Source organism: Vicugna pacos, chromosome 12 (assembly GCF_048564905.1).
Source record: "Vicugna pacos chromosome 12, VicPac4, whole genome shotgun sequence".
Lineage (NCBI taxonomy): Eukaryota > Metazoa > Chordata > Mammalia > Artiodactyla > Camelidae > Vicugna > Vicugna pacos.
In genome coordinates, this window is record NC_132998.1 from 31,044,772 (window position 1) to 31,070,151 (window position 25,380).

The following is a 25,380-nucleotide window of genomic DNA, read 5'->3' on the forward strand; positions in this document are numbered from 1 at the left end:
AAAAAACTGGGCTTCTGAGGTCCCCCAAAGCAGGATTTTTGCACCTGAGTCATTCAGGCTTAATTCATGATCTTTAAGAAGAAATTTTACTACAACCAAACTTTTCGGTTCCTCATCTATATTTCCCAAGCTCACTCTGTTGAACTTGTCCTCAACCAGTCAGGTCTATTGATAAGTTCTCCAAAGGTAGGGAGAAAATTTTGTGCTTTTTTGGTCCCTCACAGCACATACTAAGAGCCCAAATCTTTCTAAAACCACAGATGGCTGTTGCAGTCTGGGCTCCTCCCAGCGACTGGCCACCTGAAGTGCCGGTGACATCATGGATGGGTGGGCTCCTGGGCTGCCTATCGAATGTCCCCTCACTTAAGTTGAACAAAATTCTACAATGCCAACAGTATAATTAGATGGATCCAAGCTGCAGGGATTGGAGAGGTTACATAAAACCTGCCAACCCCTTTTATGTCTGGAATCTGGGTAAGCTAATGGGCCGTGGGTCTTGGAAAAGTCTAGCTGCTGCTGTGCATTAGTGATCCTGCCCCTAAGTAATAAACTCTAGAAATCTGATGAACGTGTCCAAAATTTTAATAAGATATCAAAACGGGGTACGTAATAACATATAGACATAATGGTGCTGTGTATCTGGCTTTTTTCCAGAGCACTTTCACATATACTATCTTCTTTGGTCCTCATGGCATGCCATGGGTCAGGGAGGGAAGGTATCACTGCCGGCATGCTAGAGGTGGGAAAGCTCAGGCTCCGAGAGGCCGTACGTGGGCAAGGTCAAGGTGGTAAGTAGCTGAGCAAGCCTTGAATCTAGGTCTTTTTGACAATAATGATGATGAAGAGGAGGAAAATGATGGAAGTTGTCATTTACTGAGATCTCACCACTTGCCAAGTGCCAGGCTCATTACATATCTTATCTCATTTCTTATAAAACATCATGTGAAAGCAGCATCATGCTCTCCATTTTACAGATGACAAAACTGAGGCTCAGAAGAGGTTAAACAGCTTGTTCCTCCACTGACAAGTGGTAGAGTGCAGAGTCAAGATTTGAACCTAACTTTCTCTGATTCTATCAACTTTGCTCTTAACTTCTTATGATGATAATTAGATCCAATACATTGTAAATATATATATACAGTAAAAAAGATACCCGAATAAAACAGTGAATGATGAAGGTAAGTCTCTCCTACAATGTAAACTTGAGAATCAAAGACAAGAAAGGACAGAGAGAATGGAGTCATCCACCGTCCCTCAGGAAGGTGTGTGTTAAATTCAATCCACCTAGAACACTGCAAATTTGGAATTACCTTGGCATAAACGCAGCTGTCTGACAGCCTCATGAATGGACAGTATTTGTCACACACAGGACACATGATGATATCTGTAGCTTGGCAGACTTCTTTACTGGAAAAGAGAACAGAAAAGGACTACTTTCTGAAGACAAAACAGCATTTTTCCCCTTTCAATTTCACCAGAATATTCGACCAGTAAACAAGATTCAGTAGATTAAATTTTTGCCCTCAGAAACTTCTTAGCCTTTTCTGTTATTAATGTAAACAAGTGCCTGCCCAGTTTAATAGTTTGATAAACCTACTTATTTATGAGGCTGTTTCTTGGCTTTTCCATATTAATAAGTTAAACTCAGGAAAATACATGAAGCAAAACATTGGTTGTTAGACCCCCAATTATACAGAAGTCATTCACAGCACTGCACAGGTCTGAGGCAGTTTCACCCTGAATGATGGGAACAATGAGATAACTAAAAGTGCCAGCCTCAATCGCTATGTGCACGATAAATCAGAGTGAAGAATGGAGGAATAAATGGAAATACTAGGGATTAGTTCTGGGAAAAAAGTCCATCTCATGAACAACTTCCCCAGAAATTAAAATATTTTTGTAGGTGGAAAGCCCAATCGCTCACTTTTATTTTTGCAATCACTTTGAAAAGGCACATTTACTATTTAAGATCATTGTCCGGCCTTGTAATAAGATCTCTATGAATATCTTAAATTATATTCTCGTGAAAGAGCCAAGATAAGAATTGTTAACACTGAATCATTCCCAAGACCCCAGCAAGTTGGTGAGATGTTTTTCCAGTTTAGATTTAAAGGGTCCTTGTAAGAATACATATTGACAAAAAAGGATTATTAACCCCCTATTTTGCAGTACTACTGGAAAGAAAAATGTGAAAAAGTCAGAAAGAGAACTTTTCACGTGAATGAAAGTGATGGATTCTGTGGACAGAAAGTGGCTTATGTATCCATAAACATAACCTTTGCTTCCTTCCATCCACAAGGGCAATGGATGGACAGATTAGTGAACTGACCCTTTTGAATTTTTCCAGGAGAGACTAGAAACTAGTTAAAATGAAAAGCTAAGTGGGCCCATGGTCTATGAACACCCCCAAAGCACAAACACCCACCTCCAATTTTAAGCAAAGGCAGGCTCACCCAGAGCTCCCCGTACCTGACTTGGCAGTGATCCAGAGTTATAACTCCATACAAAAAGACAAACAATCCAATGAAGGCAGCTGGGAAGAGCATGCCGGTGTACCAGCCCAGCCAGGCAAAATACAACCCAATCTTCTCTCCAAAGTACCGCCTGTTTAAGACACAACAGCCTTACACATTACAGCGAAGTATTTAAAGTTAGGCATTCTAACGCTTTGTTCAGTCATTTTACTTTGCAGTGGCCTTGTGGATAACCATGTGGACAAAGTAAGCCAAGAAAATGGAACATTTGACCAAATCTAGGCTCTGGATTTGAATTTCTTTTCCTATTACTCTGTATCAGAAATGAAATGAACATTTCCATAAAAGAACATGGTCTTACACAAGCTTGTTCTGGGAACACGAAATAAACTCGGCTCATTCAGGAAGTTACATAAGACACTGTTACTGATAAGGAAAACCAGGGGGATTTGAGGAGTTGGTGCCAACACAATCTCATTTTTGCCATTTCTGAGTTTATTTGTAATGTATGTACTATAATTGCATATACTTTTTAAAAATAGTAAACAAAATTACTGTGAAAAATGTCAAACATCCCTTTTAATATTCTGCAGCTTTACAAGATGTTTACAATGCTAGATCCATAAGCTATTTAGAAAGAAAAGGGGGTGGCGGGTATATAGCTCAGTGGTAGGGGGCATGCACGAGGTCTGGGGTTCATCCCTCAGTACTTCCATTAAAAAAAAAACAAAAAGAAAAGAACTTTTTTTAATTACTGAGATTCGACAGGAATCAATACTGAGAGCAACTTCCCCTTTTAAGTGATGACTTTTCCCAGGCATCGACATTTATCTCTGTAAATATTTTTCTGAGACTAACCAGCCTGCTTGGTGCCCTGTGAAGTTTGGAAGTATCCAGGGAATTTCTTGGTTTTTCTTTTCTTTCTTAAACATCATTATTATGCCTTCTATGACTTTCAACAGCTACATTTCATAACTTAGAAGTTAGTTATTTCCTAGTCCAATAGAGGAATAGTCTACTTTTTATTCTCATTCTAAACAAATGTTGACCATCTGTTTCCAAATACTGTCTGCTGCTTTTCTCCTAGAGTGCCCAATGGCTCCTGAAAGCCTGGGATTATTTTTCCCATCTTCTACTGTGTCCCAACAGAAACCTTTCCCTCCCCTTTCCAACATATATTCATATACACATATATTTATTCAACAAAAAATACCTGCTAGTGTCAAATACTGTGCTAAGTACAGAGAATGCAACAGTGAGCAAAATAAGCTTGGTTCCTCCTCCTATGAAGCTTGAGGGAGATAGAGGAGACACACATCAATCACTTAAAGAAATACATTCATAATTACAAAACTGGGAAAAGAGCTACAAAGGAGAGGAACATAATGCTATATGCATATGTAGAAAGGTCAGGAAAGACTTCTCTGAAGAGGTGACTATCATGTTGAAGAATGAAAGTTAACTAGGTGGGGCTGGGGACAAGATAGAGTATTTCCAGCAGAGGGAATAGAACATACAAAGACCCTGGGGGAGAAGGGATCAGGTAAAATAAGGGCAACGTGGCTGGAACACAGATAACAAGAGGTGTGCCGATGAGGCAGGCGGAGGCTAAGCCTTAATGGGCCTTGTGGACCATGCCGAATGCACTGATCTTTGTCCTGAGGGAAATGGAGAACCATGAGAAGGTTTTAGCCAATCCAGGGACATGACCAGATTCACATTCCAAAAAGATCACTCTGTCTTCAGGGTGGAGAATGGAGTGGAAGGTTCAGAGAGGAAAAAGGGAGACCCAGTAGGGACAAACAGCCAGAGTCCAGGTCACTGGTGAAGACAGCAGCAGTGGCGCAGGGGGTGCTGGGGGTTTGGTCAGATGTGGGCAAGATGGAGGAAGCAAAACTGGTAGGAAAATAACTATTTAAGAGATGAGATTCCTTCATTCTACTGTTTCAGGGCTCAGCTGTCCAGACCCTTCGATAGGGGCACTGACCCATATCCACCCTTTCCATTTTTCCTAATTGTTGTAAAACTTTTGGCCTCCATGTTGCCAAATTATGCATAGTCTCATGTTGTTTTCTAGTCTCTCAAGTTTGCAGGTTGGTTTTCCTGAAGGAAACTGCATTTCTCAAGGCCAGAGACCATGGTTTCTGTGTGTCTTTGCTAATAGTACTTAGCATTGTACTAGGAACACAATGAGCAGTTAACGAATACTCACTGAAAATTTGCAAAATCTTAATGAAGAAACTGTCAAGGATGGGAGCTGTTTTGCCTGCAGCAGTCTTCTGTGATTTTTAATCAACGTAATCCTATAACGTGGGACTGAGGCTGGGAAGAGAATTTGCTTTGATTTTTCTTTCTATTATTTTATTATATATATAAACTGGTCAAAGGCAAATGATCTCATCTCAGAAAAATATCTTCCACTCATCCAGATCATCTGGATCACTTGTTACCTACACAAAGAATGGGGCACAATTCATAGATGTCCTGGGGTCAACAGAGTAAACACTTGTCCCAAGGACTCTGGCAGGAAGAATGACTGCTCAGGGAGATGAAATGTAAAGTGAGTTGTCTTATTATTTCATTTTCCTCTGGGCTCATTTTTTTAAGGACTTGGGGAAAGTGAAATAAATCCAGCTAGTCTAGGAAATGAGACATGACTTTCTTTTTAATAAGGAATCCATGAAGTGTGAATTTTTACTCCCCAGTCTTAATAATCAGCCTCTAAATAAATGAGATGTCAGAGTATAATGCCACCACGGCAGAAAGCTGGGCATATACAGAAGGTTAAAGAAAATATACATTTTCACTGCAATCATGAGTTAAAAGCAGATGTGCTTTTTTGACCTACAGAATTAAGACAATCTTTGAAGGTTATTAGTTTTAAACAAAAATTAAAATAAGCCTGAAATTTATTAGAATGACAGCAGCTTATATTTCCTACTTATTTAATAGTAACTAACATTCCATCTGTCACTAATATATGTAAGCAGTGTCCCCTCTCTACAGTTGTTATTGATAATTTGTCCGTAACAGTCACATGGGTGACGAGCTTCTTATGGAATCTTGTGGGAGTCCTGGCTGATCTCACATGCCCCTTCTAAGGCCCTCTTAGAGGACACTTCAGCCTCATCAGAGGGAGGTCAGGTTTACCAAGAATGACCTGTGCTCTCTGATGAGCTGCCCTTTTGGGAAGAAGTCAGATGTGAGTGACAGCTGTGCACCTTGGACTGTGTTTTCTCCAATACTGGCTTGTCCCAGCTGACAGTCTGCCCTAATCATTCTATGTAAGCTTTATATTTGCAGCTGGTTAAAAACTCACCTTACAAGATCCAAAGGCTGGTATTTATACCACACCCCCCAGGAGGCCCAGCACTCATAGAGCAGATGTCGGTGGTTTACCGCCCCGTGGGTTCTAATGGAGTTTTTACTTCTGTAACTTCCCTGTGATAAAAACATCACCGTCATTGAGGTAATACCCACAAAAGCCGAAGGAAAAACTGATAGTAACACTAGTATTTATGGCAGGAATAGCACTAAGGGTGATATGAGGGAAAAAAACAGATCTACCCCATTGAAGGAAAAGCAGTTTGATTAGTTGCTCTGGACATAATCTTGATGATAATGCCGTGAAGCCAAATGCCCGTCCTTGCTAAACTCAGGCATGTCTGAGCTGAGTTCAAATCCAGGTCTGCTCCTGTTTAGCCAGGAGATCTTAAACTCCCTGAGCCTTAGAGTCTCAGTTCATAATGGAACTACTAACGTGTGCCTCATTAGGTTCCTTCTGTGGTTCGAATGATAAAGCACCTTGTCCAGAGGCCAGGCCCAAGACTCATTAGTTCTCTTTCGCACTTGTCTCAAGATAGTGAACAGCCATGGTTGTAACCTGGTCCCGTGGCATTGTCTATAAGGAAAACCCTAGAAGGTGAGAGTTGTAAGTCACCTCAAAATTACAACAAATCAAATCTAATTCGACCTCCTCATGGAACAACTAAGGAGACCATGGGTCAGAGGAGTGGGGGTCCTCTAAGGTCAGTTAGTGGCAGTGCTAGTTTTACAAACAGAAAAGGTAGCTTCTGGAGGTGAACTAATTGTTGACATTTTAACTTGAGAAGTCCTTTCTATTGGAAAGTGAACAGGCCTGAGAGACAAGAATCTCAGGTTCTAGTCTTGGCTCAATCACCAACTCACTTCGCAACTGGAGGTGGGCTAGCCTTTCTTTAAGCCTCTATTTAAATTTTTAACATAAAACAAGGCAACAAGAGCTGCCCTTCCTGCCTCTAAAGGTTGTTATGTGCTTAAATAATATAATCAAGTTAAACTGAGAGCAAAAAGTCAGAAGAGCGATTATGTTATTACTGAAGCTGCTATGACTAATTTGGAGTTCCCTTTCATAAAATATAGGACTTTAACAAGATGTGAAAACCACAGAGAAGGCCTGGAGTTACTCTGGGTTTTCACAGCTGCATCTCCTCAGACACCCTCCTGCCCACCACCCACGTGCACCACCCACAGATACTTCTCTGTCCACCTTCCACTGCTCAGGCACTGCCCTTACTGTGGGCAAGGGCTGGGCAGTGGGAAGGTTCAGTTCTTACTGAAACCTTTTCTGGGGCAAGGCCAACTAATAACACTACAGGCAGCAACGTGATGCTTTGGAGAAAATCTGTCTTTAGTGTTCAGAAACATCCGTGTGTGACTCCAGAAAACCTCTCAGAATGTTTGCTTTTGTCCTGGTGGGAGGAGAGTATAGCTCAGTGGTAGAGCACACACTTAGTGTGCACAACATCCTGGGTTCAAGCCCCAGCACCTCCATTAAAAAAATTAAAAAAAAAATAAACAAACAAACGTTATCTCTCTCACAAAAACTCCTCAGAGATAAACAAAAAATGTTTGCTTCTGTCCTATGAAAGGGTTCATTCCAAAAAGGTTTCATGGCCATTTGTAAACAAGGTCTCAGACCAAAGCCTCTAGTTTTCTTAATGAATAAGGTTTTTAAAATTCTACATTACCTTTTCCACCCTCCTGGTGTTTAAAATCCAGAGAAGAAACACCACAAGCCAAATAAGAAGTATATTTTGGAAAGGCTTGCCATTGGCAGATAGTTGGAAGTGTCCCCCAAATTCAACTGTCAAACTGTTAACATTGTTAATAGATTGTTTTGAAAATCTCTCTAACAGCAGTTTCACCCTGGCTAGTGTGTGAGGGCCTAGAGGACACAGGCTATGACAGTTATCTGTGTATTCTATGTCAGACCGTGACTGGTATGGAGTAGGAGCTCAGTGCCATGAAGATGACAATTACCTCTACCAATCAGGACGATTATGTCCCTGAAAGCCCCCGCCCAAAGAGAATTCTGGGTTAAATGACCCAAGATCTAATGGGGAAAATAGAGTTAAGGGTAATCACAGTTACATTTACAAAAATCCTTATATATGACAAAGACCATGTGGTAAATAAGGAGAATATAAAAATTCATACATCGTAAATGAGCAATGTTAATGCAATACAATTCTATTAATTTCCATTTATCTCCCTTTAGTTACCAGAGACTTTGCAAGAGGGCTTCCTCCCAGTCTTGAAGGGTTACCTATAAATTTCTTTGTTGCAGAGATGATATATTTCAGAAACATTTCCCCCCTGGGTCTGTTGCCTCATGCAAATTCTCAATGCCTCTTTAATTTTATGACTTGAAGTCCCTCAGCTATTCTTCTAAATTCATGCCGAGTGACTCTTGATTGAAGTACTCTTGCAATTAAATAAAAAGACATGGAGAAATAAATCTATGCTGAGGGAGAGATGTCACAATGCAAGTTGGCCCTCCATAACTACCCACTGAACAAATTAAGTTCATTCTGAACAAATGTCATATCAACAAACTCAATGATTATTCCCAGAAGCTGATTTAATAACAAGGAATTGACAGAGACGGAGAAAAGGCAGGACAATACCTCGTGCAGAGGAAATGCAGCTTCATAGGAGCCATTAGTAAGCAAGCGATTCAGACCTACAACAACAGAACAGTCCAGTGAGTTTAAATCCTCACAATGTAAGACTAATGTTGGGGTGGTTCTTTCTGGAGAAAACAATCTAGATTTTCAAAAGTGGTTCAAAACCACTTGAGGACACCAACAGTTAGGAAAAAAAGTTTTGCTATCTGTTAGGAAGTTGGAATCAAGGACTGGGAAATCAGGTTTTCAAACAGAAACAAAACAACGAAGCACACCTAGCACGGTGGCTGGCATAGAGAAGGGAGTGTACTGAGACAAGTGGATGAATTACTCGTATCAAAAAACATTTTCCCCCAGGAACTCTCCTATTTTCATCCAGAAGCTTCAATGTGGGCAAGCCTAACTCCTCTGCACTGGACTAGCGGCGTGACTTTGGAAAGTCCTCTTGTCCTCAAGTCTCAATTTTCTCACCCATAAAATGAAGCAGGGATATTGGATATGTGGACTTAAAAAAAGTTTTATCGAGGCATAACAGATGTGTAACAAATGTCACATGTTTAAAACATAATTTGGTAAGTTTTTACTTATGTATCAACCCATGAAACCATGAGCACAATCAAGGCAATAAACATGTCCATGGCTCCCAGAGTGTTATCGTGTCACTCTGTAATCTGTTCCTTCCTATGCCACCTCGGAGGCAAACACCGACCTACTTTCTATCACTGTCAATTCCTTTGCATTTCCTACGGCTTTACAGAAATGGGATTATACAGTAGTTACTTCTTTTTATATGACTTCTTTTACTCAACATAATTATTTTGAGATGTACCCATGTTGTAGCTCATTTCTCTTTACTGCTGAGTAGTATTTCATCATGTGGATACATAACGGTTTATCTGTTCCCCTGATGATAGACATGTGGGATGTTTATAGTCTTGAGCTATTACAAACAGTGCTGCTATGAGCATCCGTGTCCAAGTCTTTGTATGGACACGCGCTTTTATTTCTTTGGGGTAAATACATCAAAGTGGAATGGCTAGACCATATATGGTAGGTGTTATGTTTCAGTTTTTGAGAAACTGCCAAACTTGTTTTCTTACATGCTTGTACAATTCCATACTTCTCCATTTGATTTGCTAACTCTGTTTATAATATTTGCATCTATATTCATGAAGGACATTGATCTGTAGTTTTTCTAATATTGTCTTTGCCTGGTTTTGGTACCTGGGTAATACTGCCCTCATAGGATAAAATGGGAACTAATCTCCAACCTTCAAGTTTTTTTGAAAAGTTGTGTAGAACTGACATTACTTCTTTCTTGAGTGCCTGACAGAATTCACCAGTGAAACAATCTGGGCTTAGAGTTTTCTTTATGAGAAGATTTAAAAATACAAATTCAAATTCTTAATATATATAGGGCTATTCAGGTAACCTATTTCTTCTTGGAGGAATTTCAATTATTTACATCTATCAAGAAATTTATCCATTTAAGTTGTTAAATTTGACAAAAGATTATTCACAATATTCCCTTATTATCCTTTCAATTTCTATGGTGATATCACCTCTCTTATTCCTGTGAATCTGGAAATTTGTGTTTTCTCTCTTTTTTTCCTGATTAGCCTAGCTCGAGGTTTGTATTAGTTTTCTATCACTGTAACAAGTTGCAAGAAATGTAGGAGCTAAAACCAATATCCATTTATTATTTCACAGCATCTGTTGGTCAGAAATCCAGGCATGATTTAGCTAAGTTCTCTGCTCAGGATCTCACAAGGCTGAAGTCAAGGTTTTGGCCACATTGCATTCTCATTTGGAGGCTCGACTAGGAAAAGATCCACTTCCAAGCTTCCCTGGGTTGTTGACAGAGTTCATTTTCTTGCAGCTACAGCACTCAGGGCAGCTTGCTTCATCAAAACCAGCCACACAGAGAGGGAGTTCCTGTTGTTTCAAATTTCTCAGCTTGAGGAAACATCTAAACCCTCTTCGGGTCCTCTAATTCCTACTCATTTTCTGTCTGCTTGTTCCATTCATTACTGAGAAGGAGATATTAAAACCTGACTACTTGTGGACTTGTCTATTTCTTTTAGCAGTTCTATCAGTTTTTGCTTCATGTAGTTTGAAGCTCTCTTCCTAAGCACATAAACATGTAGGATTATGTCCTCCTGATGAGTTGACTCCAACATTTTGAAGTGGCCTTCTTTATCTCTGGCAATATTCTTGGCTCTGAAATCTATTTTGTCTGATATCAATATAGGCACTTTAGCATTCTTTCAATTAGCATGGTGTTTCTTTTTTGATCCTTACTTTTAACCTATTTGTGTCTTTATATTTAAAAGAGTGTTTCTTTTTTTTTTTTTACATTTTTATTGATTCATAATCATTTTACAGTGTTGTGTCAAATTCCAGTGTTCAGTAGAATTTTTCAGTCATACATGGACATATACACACTCATTGTCACATTTTTTTCTCTGTGATTTATCATAACATTTTGTGTATATTTCCCTGTGCTATACAGTGTAATCTTGTTTATCTGTTCTACAATTTTGAAATCCCAGTCTATCCCTTCCCACCCTCTACCCCGCTTTTCTTGAGGGAGCAGAAAAATTAGGTTGTGTTTTTTTATTCAATGTCTTAACTTCTAAATTTTGCATTGGGACCTTTAGACTATTTACATCCAACGCTCTGAGAATCATGAGGTGTTCCAATCTCATAGGAAATCCTTTTGGATTGTCTTTCTCTGGCCTTGGGTTTTTCCTGACATGTGCACTAATCAGGACTCTGCTGAATACGTACTTGGGGAGGGAGCCCTCTGCAGATCTTCAGGGTTCTCTGTGGAGCTCTCAGCTTTCTCTTATGTTGTTCTGTGAACTCTAGCTGCCGTGGTCTTCCTGGACTCTCAGCAACATCTTTTCAATTTAGGGAGTCTACCAGGTTCTGCCTGGGTTCTTCCTCCCTGTGTTGCTGTCTAGAATCTCCCTCAGGGTAGTAAGCTGGGCAATTGTACAGCTCACTTTGTTTATTTTCTGTCTCTCAGGGATTCCTGTCCTTGGCTGCCCAATGTTCAGTGCCTTGAAAATAGCCGTCTCATACATTTTTTTTTCTCGTTTTGATTGTTTCAGGTGGGACAGTAAATCTTGTGCCTATTACTCCATCGTGGCCAGAAGTGGAAGTATAATGTGTTGGTCTTTAAAATTTCTTTCAGATTAAGAATGTCACTACTTCCTAAGGTGTATTTAAAAGAAGATAACTGGAAGGATGTCTCTCAAGTGGCTTATGGATAAGTTCTCTATGCTCTAGATCCTGGTTAGAGTCCAGAGGCTTAGCCTAACTGGAAAATGGAACATGCAATGATTCACTTTCTATTGGTGGAGTGTCAGTCAATGATCAGGTGCTTTTAATTATGGTAACACAATATAGCATTTTAAGATGCTTTGACATTAACATTAAATGTCTAAACAAAGCATCTGAAATACATATATCCATAGGGCTTTGTATGTTGTCTAGCACATAGGAGGCCCTCAATACCTTTGTAATGAATGAATAAATGATTGATTGTGTACAAAGCTTTAATTTCTTAGTGTCTCTTTTAAGAATTCTACATATTTCATCTTCAAATATCCCAGACAATAGAAAAAATAAAAATCACAGTGACCTAATAAGAGACTTCTGATGGTGATCTTTGTAACTTTATCATAATTTATCAAAGTCTTTCAAAGTGAGAAAGTTAATATTCCAAGCCTGTCACTTTACTTACTTCCCTTTGAGCACCAATTTTGAAAAGACAAATCAATTTCAAGATTTATTTTATGCATTTATATTGTTAAATAAATCTTTGTTGATCTATTCATTGCTCTTTTTAAAAATGTATTTCAACAAATTTGATTTTCACGTTGTATTAATATTTATTGTAGGTTAATAATTTACTATGTGATTGGTTATTTCTAATTAGATACTTTTCCAGTTCTTCATTACTGATTTTCAAAGCAATGAGATTCTTGAATTTCTCCTTTTTTCATCAAATAAGAGAAACTTTTACAACAGTCAGTTTTTACTAGAAACAATATTACATTTCTTGTGGTTTTTCAGAACATTTAAAAATCATTGTCTCTGTTCCCCTTTGGCTCCATGTTGACTAAGAAAAATAGCGCACATTTTAGATGCAAAAATTAAGCACAATAATTGCTATATGGCCTCACTGTACACAGTTTTTGATTGCATAAGAATGCTGATGATTAGACAGTGATCACATTTAAAGATTTTCAGTTCAGTTCAGCAAGCACTCCTACTATATGCCAGACACTGGTCATTGCCAGGCAATGATGAGACAAAGACAAATCAGGCAATTTACAACTGAGGAGATTATTATCTAGACTAGCAGTTTTTACCTGCAGATTAACACACTAGTGTGTAATAATGACTTGTGAGGTGCTGGTAGTATAATACCAATATCAGTAAAGGTACTGTTTTTAAAAATAAGATGCATTTTATGAAGTAATCCAGAATAGCTACTGCCACAATCATTTCACTTCCATTCACTGGTTTCCAAGTATGTTCCTGATATGATGTTAATTGAGAAGAGCATGATAAAAAAATATGTGTAGTACATCCTAAGTTTGTTCAAAAATCACATGGTCAAACAAGGAATAAAAATGAAAAAAGTAACTAATGTAATATTTAAGTTATTTAGCACGCAAAGATGTTAACAGTGGTTCTCTTTAGTTGGTAGAATTTTCACAATGTCATTGAAAATAAATAATTTAAGATAATAAAAGAATTGTACACGATTATCAAATAGACACCCCAAAAATAACTGCCTTAGGATTCAGAAGAGGGAAGAATTCATTTGAGCTGGAGTATCACGGAGGATGTTATGGAGAGGATGTGTCTCAAGGGTGCACAGCTGCTGCAGGGGGTGTGAGGAGGTGCTAACCCACAACCCTACCAAGTCAAGAAAACCCTGAATCAGGTTCAATTTCACCACAGCCACCTGCACTGACTCTCACTGAACATACTAATCCAGGTATACTCAGATCTGGACTAGGTATCTGTTTCTCCTGGTTATATGTGTCATTCAGTTTTCAGCTCAAATTTCAGTGTCTCAGTAAAGTCTTCCTTGACCACTCCAGCTCAGCTTGAATTCTCCCACTCCTTACTGGTCTATCTCTGTAACATCAACCATTTCGATTTTCTTCATGTCATGTATTGTATTTACTTTTTATCTATTGTCCATTTTTAACTTCTTGAACATACGCTCCAGGAGAGAACTGTGCTCATCTCCCCAGCACCCAGCCCGGTGCCTGGCACAGCATGGGCTCTCCATAAACATTTGCTACATTGAGTGAATTTCTCATGATCTTAGATCAATGAGATAACATGTTATTTTTAAGAGAGATCTAAGGATGCTATTAAGATACTACACTTGTGAGCTATCCACTAAGGGAGTATACAGTTAGAGGTTTCATAAATGATGAGCATCTCTAGGATTGATATCAACTAAATAACATCAAAGAGAAAAGTCTGTAATCCCCCACAGCCAAAGGTAGCTTGTTATACTAATATGCTACTTACCAATTTTGTTTTTCCCTTCTTCATACTTTATTCTTTGTAAAATATGGTGTACGATTCTACTCCTTGTGGCATTGTTGAAGAAAGTGTCTTTGTTGTGTATGATGAAGCTGCAAACACAAATTGAAAACACAAGTTGAAGATTGAGTGGAGGTGAGGGATCTAACCACTGATGTAGTTTGATGTGACTCAGAGAGAGGTGTCTTCAGCCTGTCACAGAGACGGCACGTCTGGAACAGCACGAGAGCGCCCAGAAATCACACCAGAGGCAAGAAGCTAACAAATCTCAGCGTTTTGGTTCCCAGCCTCCTGAGCGTTTACATCACCGTATCAGGAAAGAACTGGAGCTAAATAGAATTAAGAAACTTTTAACAGCAAGTCTAGGCTTCATATCCTGTTTTTTTTTTCTTCTCAGTAAGGCCGTTAGATAAACTGAACTAAAAATTCATTTTGTTTTTCTCTCCTTTTGTCATCTACTTCATCCCCTCTCATGTCATAACCACGTGGTTTTTTTTGGAATTTTAATATCTGGAACCAGTTTGGATGGTGGACATAGGAGTTAGGTAATGAGCTCTGGTCGGGCTCAGGGGTCAGGTGAGAGGTAAGTCTCTACAAACTGCATCTGCTTCTTTCTCATGTTCTCCCCTGGATGGGACACCCCTCTTCTAGAGCATGTACTTAAGATGGTTTTCTCTCTCAGCCAACAATCCACCCAGCCTCAGCAGTTTCTCACAAGGCTCAAATACAGACACACACCACAACACTGGGGTTTCTAATAGGTCTTCCTATCCTACTGAGGTTTTCCAGGTGACAGACAGCGCTTCCAGGACCACATAATCCAGCATGACATGGCCATGTCTTCCCCTCCCAGGAATGCATTAAATGGTAGAATATTAGAGATACTGTAAGTATAACTGCCTCATAAAGTTTATTAACTCAGCAAACTTTTACTGGGAACTCTGTATGGACTGGATACCATGCAAAGCACATCGATGTTGGCAGCCAACTCCCTCAAAACCCAACTCAGAAGTTACCTCCCTCAGCAAGTCTCCCCACCCCTCCAACTGCATGTCTGCCCTGCAAGGAGATCAGCACTCTCTCCCCTAAGCTATTTATCTTCCAAACACATCCATTTACTGATCAGTCTGTACTGTCATTTGTTTTCATTCATTTATCAAGCAAATGGTTAAATGAAGCCAATAAAACAGAAAAAATCTTTGTCCTTGAGAGGCTCACAGTCCAGTGACAAGAGACACCACAAAGAAGGAGAACATGGTGGTATGGCAGAGACGGGCCAACTCAACCTCCTGTTCATGCCTTTCTCCCACCAAGACTGTGAGTTCATTCAGGACGAAAGTCTGAATCACAGCAAGGTCTGCAGCCCCAGGAGCTAGTGAGAGGCTGGTACACAGTACAGGTGCAGGCTTTACAACGGCACCAAGTGACGGTTTGCACGTTTATGGTGGGCAAATTGCTATTAATTTTTCGTTTGTTTGTTGGCAGAAGATGCATTCTTAGGAGGTGCTCAAATGAAAGGAAGATATAAAAGTGGCTTAGAGAGAAGGCAGGCCAGGCACGGGGTTGAGTTGGGAACAGAGCTGGGAACGTCAGCTACAGATAACACATGAAGGAGACAAAGGCCAGGGAATCTGAGGACAAAGTGTAAACCACATGAACCGATCTTCTGGAGAAATCCTTTCCTCTCATTTCTACTTCTCTTGTATCTCTTGTAGACTATTATTCTAGAAAAAAGTACTTTGACTTGGTGGATGAGAAATGAGTGCTACGTGGGGGAGTGAGAAAGCTGCAGCATTTATCCTGATTTTCTCCAGGGTGCTCTGAAAACATTTTACAGCCTCAAAGAGGAAGAGAAAAAAAACTGACAGTTAAACATCGAATGCGCTTCCTTTTATTTTATCCTCCTCTGCTTTTTCACCTTATTTGAGACAGATCATTACATTTTAATACCAAATAAAGATGTCATAAAAAAGTAGACAACAAATAAAAAAGCCCATTTTTGACTCACATTTCAGATAACTGACAGCTGAGAAGCAAGACCATGCTTGACAAGAGATTCCAGGCTAAAAGCCCATGTCCCTCCTCCATTAAATGGTTTTCTGCTTCCTTCTCCTTTTATAGCATCACATTATGTTTTGTGAGCTCCTGTAATAGTTCTCCATAATAAGCACCACAGATGAACTTCAAAATTCTGTTTTCCTCGTCCTTACGTCTAGGTTGTACCTGGATCCTGGAGATTCCACAGTGGGAACGGACATACAGGGCAGGTGCCAGGCACTATTCTGAGCTCCAGGTGCGTTAACTCCTTCCATCCTTGCAGTAACCCAGGAGGTAAGCACTTGATAGTCCCAGGTTACCGCTGAAGAATCAGAGAGGTTAAGTGATGCAAAGTCACTCAACTAATAAGGGGCAGAGCCAAGACTGGAACTCCAGCAGTCTGGCCCCAGAGGCTGTCTTCTTACCCACTCCACTAACCTGCCTCCCTGTGACAGAAACTTCCTGACTCCTAGAGGTTGGATCTCCTTGGGATCAGCCCAAGAGTTGCTCTGCCTAAAACACTCTTCTTGCTTCTACTCATCTTTAAAGCCTCAGCTCAGGTCACATCTCCCTCCAAGAATCTTTCTTGACCTCCCACCCCCAGCCTGAAAAGTAATGTGGTGCTGTGGAAAGAGAAGGAAGCAGAGAACCATTTCACGAAGAAGGGAGATGAGCTTTTAGCTTCAACATCACTCCCACTTTCCCTCGAGACTGAAGTGAAGCCAACATCAATCTAAATCCCAGCTTTGTCACTTACTATGTGGTGTTGGGACCATTCCTCAACTTCTCTGGGTCTTAGTTTTTTCATCTGTGAAATGGGATAACACTGTAATCACTCTCATACATGGGTTTCTGTAGAATTTGGTGAGATGACTCAGCCCACTGTCTGGCATCTGATAAGCGGTTAGCTCAGGGTTAGCTGTCATCATCACGTTGCTTCTGTAACATTATATAGAACTTGTCTGCTTACATGTCTAACTTCTCTGTATGAGCTTCCTTAGGGCCAGGACTGCCATGTGCATCTCTATTTCCAGTAATGTACAACGCTTGGCAGGTGCCAAACCCTTAAAGTTGCCTCAAATGAGAACTAATGAGATCTTCCAGAGCACCCTAGTTAACATGGGGGGCTGTGAAACTAAATCTCATCTGTTTATACCCTGGCCTCTATTCCTGCTTCCTGGAAATCTCTCCACCCACTCCATTTTTCCAGCCACCACACGAATCGTTCTCTCCATGTCACCTAAGAATCTTGTTGTGGGGTGTGGAGCAATCTCATTTTCTCTGTCACTCCGTCAAGCTGGAGGGCTAAGAGAAGGAACAGTGATGATTTCCTGAATCCCAGGTCTCCCGCTTTTCTTGGCCACTTAGCCCAAACAACCCTCTTCAAATGAATTCACACACAAACACATACACGTGTGAACCACACACCATATAAGCCGAGCTGTTTTGGTAAATGTAACACCTGGTGCTCAGTCTCCGAGGTATCAGGGCTCCACTCAGGCTTAGCAATTCAGCTCTGCTTCCATACATTGCTGGCGAGGAAGCGAACAAGTTAAAATGCTATGAGGGCACCTTGACCAGGCCTATCAAAATTATTCATTACATCTCCTCTAACTGAGCAACTTCTCTTTTAGAAATGTATGCTACAAATATGCTCACCCATGTGCAAAGTGACAGATGTACAAGAATGTTCACTGTGGCATGGGTTATAATAACAAATTAGGTCTGGCCATGACCTAAATAATTCACCAGTGGAGGAGAGGATAAACAAATAATGGTACAGCCTTGCAATGGAACACTCTGCAGCTGTAAAGAGATTAAGGAGGCTCAGTGTAGATATAAAAAATCTTTGAGATACTACAGGGCAAAAACAAGGTCCAAAACAGTCATACAGTTACTTGTGTCAAAGAGGAAAACATACACACATAGGGAAGTACACAGATACACGTCTGCTTGTGCATGCACAGAATGACTATGGAAAGAAACAGACATCTGGAAATACGGGTGGCCTCTGGGAAGGACTAGGTGCCTGGGAAGGTGGGCAGGGAACTTCACTGTACACACTTAAGAAATCTTTATCTTAAGTAAGCACTACCTATAAAAAATAGGTATTAGAAAACAGAAAATTTAAACTGAAAATGCAATTCCCATTCTAGGTCAGCTCTTACTTTCACTCTCAGTGCTGAGGAGAGGAATAAACTGCTGAATTGGTAGAGGAGCAACCATATGATCAAGGCTCTAAACATCTGTCTCCGCATTCTACCCCTTGGAGGGATCATGTAATATGCCCGACACCATACAGCTAGCAAGTGTTGACAAAGGAGTCAAAAACCAAATGCCTTGCTCCCAATCTTCCCGTTCCTTTGTCAAAGGAGCTGCTGGATGCACAGGTCTGCCTGTGTGCATGTGTGTGTGAAGGGGGCTTTCTGGATGCTCCCATCTTGCCCTGTGAGGAAGGCACTGCTGACCTGCTCACTAATAGGCAGACCTGAGCCTGAGCTCCTGCTGACTCCCCTCCAGGGCCTGTGCCCTCCTCCCTTCTCTGGAGGAGGACAGCTCTCGGTTTTTACTTGGGGAGGCTCCCGGTCTTCTTTTCTCTAGAAGGGAGGAAATGGAAAAGAAACACTCTGTGAAACTGAGGTTAAACTACAGACCTCCTGGAGCCGTGGCTATTTACTCTTTATTGATAAGTTCTCCTGTGGCCAACTGTCCACAGCAGCATTAAAAGTATTGCAGCATGCTAGTTGTTTAACAAGCAAACACTCTGATTGCTCTGTACAAAGCACTGTGCGTTGAGGGTGCTACATCGGAGGTGGGTGGAAGATGGGAAGGGACATGGATCTTATGTACATGTGTATTTTGTTGATGGGAATGCAGAAGTGGAAAGAACCCAATTCCTTTCTTTAAAGGAGTCTCTATTCTTATTAGATAAAATGAGAAACACCCCAACATTCAAGGGTATGAATTGGGGAAAGGTGCTTGTTAGAGCTGGGGCTAATTAGTCAGATTATTAAGTGTGTCCGTTTTAGAGCAGGTAATAAGTCATTCCTTATTCCTAAACTTTCCTCTTAGGCTACGTCTATGAGGAGAAGACTACATTTTCTTCACAGTTACGTTAGTTTGAATTACCTAGAGTCCAGTACTGTTGAATAAAAATTTCTACAACAATGAAAATGCTCTCACCAAAGTGGGTATACAGGGAACATATCTCCATATAATATAAGCTATTTATGACAAACCCACAGCCAGCATAATACTCAACAGTGAAAACTGAAAGCCTTCCCACTAAAATCTGGAACAAGTCAAGGATGCCCACTCTCACCACTTCTATTCAATACAGTCCTGGAAAGAAAAAGAAATAAAAGGGATCTAAATTGGAAGGAGGTAAAATTGTCACTATATGTGGATGACATGATGCTATATATAGAAAACCCTAAAAGCTCCCCACAAAAGCTACTAGGGCTGATAAAAGAATTTGGCAAGGTAGCAGGATACAAGATTAACATATAGAAATCAGTTGCATCTCCTTACACTAACAATAAAATAGCAGGAAAAGAAAATAAACAATGCATTTTAAAATCACACCCAGAGCAATAAAATACTTAGGAATAAATCTGACCAAGGAGGTGAAGACTTACATACACATGGAGAACTACAAAATATTGATTAAGGAAATTACAGATGACTTAAAGATATGAAAAGCTATCTCATGCTCTTGAATTGGAAGAATCAATATTGTTAAAATGGCTATTCTGCCCAAGGCAATCTACAGATTTAATGCAATCCCTATCAAATTACCCAGGACATTTTTCACAGAACTGGAACAAATAATCTTAAAATTTAGATGGAATCACAAAAGACCCAGAATTGCCAAACCAATACTGAAAAAAAAGAAAGAAGCTGGAGGAATAACCCTCGCAGACTTCAGGAAAAACAAACAAACAAAAAAACAACTAGAAAGCAGATCATCAACCCCAGCTGGTAAATAACTGGATTCTATATCCCACTGTCTACGTGATTCCACACATCTGAGGTCTAGACAACTCCAACTGACCACGTCTCAGACAGCAGTTCCGACCTGCACTTTGTAGAACAAAAACCTACTTTCCCTGTGGTCTTTTCATCTTAAAAACGGCACTGCTGCACACCTAGTTTCTCAGTCACAGACTTTAGATACATCCTTGATGCTCTCTCTCTCCTATTCAATACCCAATCAAGTCCTCTTCTCAGATGTTATCCTGAATCTGATCCCTTCCCACCGTCTTTGCTTAGAGACCAAAGCTGTTTCCAGGACTACCGCAATAGCCTCATAACTATTCTAATTTTACTCTTCCCCCTTTTAGCCCTTTTTCTACATAGCAACAACTTCTTAAAACATAAATAAAATCTTATCCCTCCTCTGCTTAAAACCCTTCAATGACTTCCCATAGTTTTGGAATAAAGCCCAAACTCCTTTCCATGGCCTAATGCTCCTACGTGGTCTAGTTCTTGCCTACACCAGTGACCTCACTCTCTCCCTCTTCCCCGTGCTCACTGTAAACCAGCAACATTGTCCTTTTTTTCTGTCCTTGGAAAAAGACCCAGCTTGCTATCGCCTAGGGCTTTTGCTCATGCAGTTCCTAGATTTTTGTACAACTTTTTGGTCTCAAATGTCGTGTCCTTACCATCGTAGCTAGGACAGTCACTCTCCTGCCCCACAAGTTACTCCCTCTGTATTCGATTACCTTGTTTTATTTTCTTATGTTTTACTCTAAATTTTCTTTTTATTGGGGTGGGAGTAGGGAGAGATTTGTCTACAAGTTTACTGACTGCCCCCCTTCTCCTGCAGGCCTATCACAGCAGGGCTCAGACTACCTTGTTCTCTAATCTAGGGCCTAAGTGGATAATCAGACCACATGTTCCCCATCACCCAGAGACCCACTGAATGTCACAGAAATCATCAGATTATGTTACAGATAAATTTTACATTTTTTCCTAACTTAATGATTCTGAAAATCAGTTTTATCTTACAATTCTGTTTTGTACGTGGTACTACTTCAGGGAAAATAAAGTCAATGAAGAGGTTTTTTAAAATTTCATTTAATACCTACCTTATGGAATTTCTGAGGTTGATAAACAAGTATCTTCCAAGGTATAAAAATCTCCATGGTTTAAAACTTCAAGTGGAAACTTTCTCAAGAAGCATTTAACTACCTATAGATGGTGCTGTATAATTATTTTAGATTTACAGCCACACTGACTTCTATAAATTTTGACATCTACAGCATATGGCAGAGTAGGAGACAGAACCAGATCATTAGCCAAGGCACGTTTCTGGTCCCAGGAGTACAGAGCTGCTCTGCTTTTGTTCCTCTCAATCCTGAATGGAAACATCTACTGTAATTATGCTGGGCCCACCTCCCCTCACTGCCTGTTGGAAACATAGGAGGTAGTTAATTTGTCTTTGTCATTAACCAGTCTCCAGTTCAAGAAGAACTAACCACATCTGAGGAGCTGTTCCAAGGATTCCCATCCCTAACTGAACCTAATTTTGGAACATAAGGTCCCGGACTTTGGGCCAAATGTCATATTGGGATGAGATCACTGGAGATTCTGGAATGGGAATGAACAGATTTTCTTTGTGGGAGAAATGTGAACAAATTGTATGCCAGAGGGAAGACCATGATGGAATGCAAACAATTGCCACAATTCCTCCATTCTTGTATACACAACCCTTTGTGATGTGAATTTCTTGCTTCTTCCATCAAGAGGTAGAGTCTGTCTCTTCACCTCTTGAATCTGAGGGAGACTTGTGATTGGCTTTAATGAACAGAATGTGGAAGAAGTGATTTTTGTGAGTTCTGAGCTGGAGCCCAGGCTCTGTAGCATCCACTCCTGCCCACTGGGAATGTTGCCCCAAGATGACCAACATACAGCAGCCTGAGCTAACTTCTCTGAAGATAAAGGACCACGTGGACAGAGAACCCAGCCACAAGCTGGCACCACCCTCCAGATACGCCAGTGAGACAATTCTGAATTGTCCAGCCTAGCTGAGCAGAGATGCCTGCAACCCTGGAATGACCAGTTGAAATCAGTGGAAGAAATGACCAGGTGAATCCAGCACAAATTGCTAAGCCAAAGGAATTACCAGCAAATGAAATGTGTGTTAAGTCAGTAAGTTTTACAGTCAAAAGACCACTGATGGTTGAAATTGTATTAATTCATAATACAAAAAGAAAAGTGAAGGTTAATGCCTTGAAAATAAATATTTAAGGAAACTTTCTTAATTTGACTTTTAGAGACTTCTTTTTTAACAAGGAGAAGAAAAGGTGATACAGTAAACTGTCACTTAAATTATGTCCTCAAATTAATGAAAATCAAAGTAGGAACAAAGCAACCAATTAATATTTTATGTGACAAGGCCTATTTTGATAGTTTCAGGGGCTTTAGGCAACCGTAGTGCAATGATTAACTTCCAATCTTAAGTATATAATATTCAGAGTCCCAACTATTTGGTAAAAAATGTCAAAGCCTCTTTTCACGTGATAAGCTACCAGAACATAAAGCAATGTGGGACATTTTTTTCTTATTTGAATGGTCATTGCTAATTGTACTTCATGATCTCCTCTTTGCTATTTGAATGTTAAATACAAGTTAAGAAATACTTGCTCTTGAGACTTCCAGGTAAGGATGGAAAATTAAATATCTGCATTCACTTTTTCTCTCTCTCAAAACCCCATGAAAATAATAGTAATGTGTGTGTGTTTGTGTTTAAATAAAGTTATAGAAACACTCAAGGAACAAGGATAGCAAAAAATAATAGCAACAAAACATTAGAATGTGAAAAACAGACAAGTGGTAACAGAGTTAGGAGACCAGGAAAAGCTGAATACTAAACCAACTCTGGGGAAGACCAAGAAAAATTATATTTATACTACAAAATCTCATAAAATCTTAGAAGTGGGGCACTGGTGACCTCTAGAAATGTGCTGAGGGGGATGCTAAAATAAGTACTGGTTGTAAGTTGTTTAGGAAGAAGTTAGATACCCAGATCCTCACCTGTACTTGCCTTTTTGTTTGTTTGTTTGTTTTTTGGCATAGGTACAGTCTCTGAACTGTGAGACACCCAGGCATGGTGAAAGGTAGGGGTCTCACAGTGAAAACTGGAGGATCAACTGAATATTTGCATCCTGAAAGCTGAGACTCTTAGCTATCTTCAACCATTTAGGCTCTGAAACATCAGCAGCCAGGCCTTGACTTTCCAGGCAGAAGACTGGCAGATACTTCTCTGGGGAATCTGACCAGCGTTAAGATGAAAAATCTAAAGACAACAACATTGGAAACTCCGAAATGAGACCAACCACCCACAAAGCCTATAGCTGACAGGCTCTATCTTACACTCCGACCTTAGTTTTGCATTTTCTATTCTTAAATATGAGCAGTCTGCCAAAGAATGCTAGGTATCTAAAGAAATCTATTTTAACATAAAAGAGAATAATACAGCGAGACAAACAAAAACAATCAGAAAGAAATATGTTAGAGGAAATTAGGCTCTGTAGAGTGACGAAACATTTAAAAAATCATTATGAATAAAGGTCATATATGACAAGGCCACAGCTAACATCTTACTCAGTGGTGAAAAGCTGAAAGCTTGTCCCCTAAGATCAGGAAGAAGACAAAGATGCCCACCCTTGTCACTTTTAGTCAACATAGTACTGGATGGTCACTAAATTTACTGTGATGATCCTTTCATGATATCTGTAAGTCAAATCATTACGCTGTACATCTTATACAGAGCTGTAGGTCAATTATATCTCAATGAAAATGAAAGAAAAAAGGAAAAAAAAACTCACCTCCCATAATATTGGAACTCTTAGGCAGAGCAATTAGGCAAGAAAAAGAAATAAAAAGCATTTAATTTAAATAGGAAAGGAAGAAGTAAAACTGTCACTATCTGCAGATTACATGATATTATTTTTAGAAAACCTTAAAGACTCCACTAAAAAAATTATTAGAACAAACAAATTTAGTAAAGTAGCAGGATACAAAATCAGTATACAAAGATTTGTTGCATTTCTATATACTAATAATGAACTATCAGAAAGAGAAATTAAGAAAACAATCCCATTTACAATTGCATCAAAAAGAACGAAATACCTAGGAGGTGAAAGACCTGTACGCTGAAACCCATAAAACAGTGATGAAAGAAACTGAAGACACAAATGGAAAGATAGTCCATACTCTTCCATAGACTGGAAGAATTAATATTGTTAAACACAGAAATAGGAAAAAAATCTAAAATTTGTATGGAATCATCAAAGTAATCTTGAGAAAGAAGAACAAAGCTTGAGCTACCACATGCTTTGATTTCAAACTATATTACAAAGATACAGTAATCAAAATGATACGGTACTGGCATAAAAGCAGGCACATAGATCAATAGGACAGAACTGAGAGCCCAGAGAAATAAACCCACACATATGTGGCCAATTAATTTGCAACAAAGGAGTCAAGAATACACAAGGGGGAAAGGACAGTCTCTTCAATAAATGGTGTTGGGAAAACTGGACGGCCACATGCAAAATTATGAAACTGGACCACTGTCTTACACCATACACAAAAACTACTTCAATGGATTAAAGACATGAATGTAAGAGCTAAAGCCATAAAACTCCTAGAAAAAAACATGAGCAGTAAGCTCCTTGACATTGGTTTTGGTGATTATATTTCTGGATTTGACACCAAAAGCAAAAATAAACAAGCGGGACTACATCAAACTAAAAGCTTCTGCACAGAGAAGGAAACCAAAATAAAATGAAAAGGCAACCTATGGACTAGAAGAAAATATTTGCAAATCATACTGTCTGATAAGGGGTTAATATCCAAAATATATAAAGAACTCATATAACTCAATAGCAAAAAAAAAAAAAAACACCTAAAAAATGGGCAGGGGATCTAAGAAACATTTTTCTAAAGAAGACATGCAGATGGCCAACGTGGTTAAGATGCTCAACATCACTAAACATCAGAGAAAATCAAATCAAAACCACAATGAGATACTACCTCAGACCTGTCAGAATGGCTGTTATCAAAAAGACAAGACACAACAAGTGTTGGCAAGAATGTGGAGAAAAGGGAATCCTTCTGCACTGCTGGTGGAATTTTAAACTGATATAATCTTCATGGAATATATTATGAACATTCCTCAAAAAATTAAAAATAGAACTACCATATGCTCCAGCAATTCCACTTCTGGGTATTTATCTGAAGGAAATGAAAATACTAACTTGAAAAGATATATGTGCCCCCATATTCACTGCAGCATTATTTATAATAGCCAAGATATGGAAGCAATCAAGTGG

General features: G+C 39.6%; 1 protein-coding gene across 1 annotated transcript in view; it reads right to left on the reverse strand.

Moving 5' to 3' along the window:
* The window catches only part of ANO4 (anoctamin 4), a 308,805-nt gene that overhangs the window by 70,747 nt on the left and 212,678 nt on the right, over positions 1-25,380 (reverse strand). The window contains exons 9-13 of the mRNA XM_072973171.1: positions 13,988-14,094; positions 8,423-8,478; positions 5,794-5,915; positions 2,470-2,604; positions 1,311-1,407 (exon numbers count right to left, since the gene is read on the reverse strand). Of these exons, the coding sequence (XP_072829272.1) occupies positions 1,311-1,407; positions 2,470-2,604; positions 5,794-5,915; positions 8,423-8,478; positions 13,988-14,094 (517 nt within the window). The remainder of the gene's footprint in view (positions 1-1,310; positions 1,408-2,469; positions 2,605-5,793; positions 5,916-8,422; positions 8,479-13,987; positions 14,095-25,380) is intronic.